The sequence below is a fragment of the Nannochloropsis gaditana genome (assembly GCF_000240725.1).
Source record: "Nannochloropsis gaditana CCMP526 unplaced genomic scaffold scaffold077, whole genome shotgun sequence".
Taxonomy (NCBI): domain Eukaryota; class Eustigmatophyceae; order Eustigmatales; family Monodopsidaceae; genus Microchloropsis; species Microchloropsis gaditana.
The window spans coordinates 67,233-69,912 of NW_005803876.1; the positions used below are offsets into that span (position 1 = coordinate 67,233).

The 2,680-nt window shown below is 58.9% G+C and overlaps 1 protein-coding gene across 1 annotated transcript; it reads right to left on the reverse strand.

Moving 5' to 3' along the window:
* Positions 1–1,624: 1,624 nt before the first annotated feature.
* On the reverse strand, positions 1,625–2,591 carry NGA_0545600 (telomerase cajal body protein 1; the record flags this gene model as incomplete). Its single annotated transcript, XM_005855880.1, has 2 exons — positions 1,625–2,087; positions 2,230–2,591. Coding segments are annotated over 2 exons (825 nt in total), but the record flags the coding sequence as incomplete, so codon positions are not given.
* Between the last annotated feature and the right edge of the window lie 89 nt (positions 2,592–2,680).

Here is a 2,680-nt window from a genome sequence, read left to right on the forward strand (position 1 = left end):
CACCGTTCTTTTCCCCATCCGGCCCATCGACTTGGCCGACACTTTTCATGCCCTCTTCTTTCCCGTGTGCCTCCCGCAAGTGCCTGGCAAGGGAATGGGTGGCCGGGAGGGAGGGAAAAGAGGCAGGGAGGGAGAGGAAGGAAGGGCCGAAGTGGAGGACGAGGAGGGCGACGCGAAGGAGGAAGATGGTCATGAGTTTGCTGGCTTGGATAAAAGACGTCTGCAGCGCGCGGCATTCGCAAGGGTCCGGCAAAGAGGAGCAGGTGGGGGCGGAGGAGGGGGAGGAGAGGGCGGAAAGGCGGCTCAAGGCTCTTTGCAACTGGTCCAGACCCTCCTCGGCATACTTTGCGAGCAAGACCTCCAAGGCCTCTTCCGGCCGAAAAAACACGCTTTTCTCGCCCTGGCCTCCCTGCCGCCCTGTGAACCCCTCCCCCTCCTTCTGTCTCCGCGCCCCTTCCTCCTTGGCAAACCAGGCCAAGGCCGGCGCATGCCCCGGGGCCGTGGCCAAAAGGACCAGGTGCTTCCATATCAGCATCAGTCTGCGCGGTTCTCCGTTCACGTGATCATCTAGGGCCAGCAATCGGGCGCATACAAGGGAGAGGCATTCAAGGTGTCCTGGATAGAGCGCGGAGGAGGTGGAGGAAGGCAGGTTGGACGTCGAAGAAGAATGGGAGGAAAGAGGGAGGCCGTGGGATGGGCCTGCTAAAAAGCTTGGCGAGCTCATGCGCTCTACGAGGCGAGGCAAGTGTATTGAGATACCGTCCATGCAGGCCGTGAACGCTGTTTCACCCGTTGACCCCGCGTCATGCCAGGGCGGAGGACGGGCCGCGAAGACCTTCGTGGCGAAGGCGAAAAGGGTGGTGACGGAGGCAGGAGAGATAGGGTGCGAGAGGAGCCTATTCAGATGCTCAAGGGCATCGGAGACATGGGCTTGACAGGATGCAGCTGGAATGTCATCCAAGGCGGCGTCAGCCAGAAGGAGTGGGAGAGGCGATGAGGGGGACGGAGGAGGGGGGGAAAAGGCGGGCACGTCGGTGGCACAAATCACGGAGCCTCTCATACACCAAAGCTCGAAAGTCCTGCCCTGTAACGAGTCAACACGGAGATTTTAAAGTCAAAATGCGGTGAAAACGTCACATTACCCACAAACCGGTCGGTATTCCTGTTTCTTGTGTCTGGACTTTCCTGCCCTCGCTTCCGTCTTGAAGCGGGCTGGGCGATGCGAGGGAGGAGGTTAATAACTGTGAGGCAACTAGTAACCCACGCGGCCTGCATCCTGTGCACACACGTGCGTGACGTCTTAAATTGTGAAATTTATGACGATTTTATGGTAGTATTGAACTTTTTTTGGTGGTGTGGAGGGACTTGTGGTGGTATTGAGGGAGCCTTTTCCCCTTTCCTCGCTACCTCCTCCATCCTCATCACATATCCCAAGTAAACCACCTGGTAAACATCTTGAGCGAAAAGAAGATGAGATTGAAAAGACATTAAACTTTTCACATGTATTTTTCTACATTAGTTCGCCCCCCCCGCTGCTTTGTTTTGCCAGGGGTACTCGAAACAGGCGCACTCCACTGCTCCATGACGTGCTTGTGACCCCTTCTTTCTCCTCTCCCCCCCCACCGGCCATTACGCCCTCCCCAAGTATTTCTTCTTCCTCATCATCTTCGCTCTCAAACTCCCAGTGCCGTTCTCCCATGCCAACTGCCACCAAACCCGCATACGGATGGAAACTTACGTCGCTGGCCGTGTCCTTCAAGGGGCCTAGGCCTGCAACCTCCTTTCCGGTGCTCAAGTCGTACACGAGTGCTTTTCCTTCTCCACGATTCCCCGTGGCCAGAAACCGCCCCGCTGGATCCAAGTCTATGCCCAGCCTTTGATTACTCGACGCGTTGCGCGCAAAGGAGGAGAGCAAGGTGCCTTTCCGCAGGTCCCAACAATGGACATGACCATTTTTCCGGGCCCCGGAGAAGAGCAGGCGCCCGTCGTAGGAGAGGCGAAGCGTGGTCAGACCCTGGCCTTGATGCGGGTCGGGCCACAGGAGGAGGGAGTCCCCTCTCATACGGTAGTCGTAGAGGGCCATGGAACTGTCAAAGGAGAATAAGGAAGAAGAGGCGGGGTGGGAATCGGACACGAGGGAGGCAATCTATCCTCTAGCTCACCCTTCCTGGTGGATCGTCACTTTCCTCCTCAATGCCCCCCCTTCCTCCCGACCCTCTTCCTCCCTACCCGGAGAAAGAACCCGCCACAAACATCCCTGGCGCTGCGTCCAACGGGCTAAAGGCAATGGTGGAAATGATCCCGTTCAAGCCCCGCTCTGGGCTTCGCTTATGAGGGCGGGTCGGACGGTCCTCGTGGTCCCTCCCCGGTCGGGCCGTGTCGAAGACCCGGAGGATCCGTTCAAAGCCGGCAAAGATCTTGTCCCCGCCAGGGGTGAAGGCCAGGGAATGCGCCGAGGTCAACTCGTCCATGTGGTTGTATGCACGGTACGACGCCCGCAGTCCGCCCGTGTACGCGTCCCACAGGTGGATCGGATGGTCCCGACTGCTGGACAGGAAGCAGGCGCTGAGCGGATCGGATCGGGCATCCATCCTCGGGTACCAGGCTTGGTCGTAGATGGCCTCCCCCTCGGGGCAGGCCAGGCAGGGCGCCCATTCTGGGAGGGAGGGGAGGGGGGGAG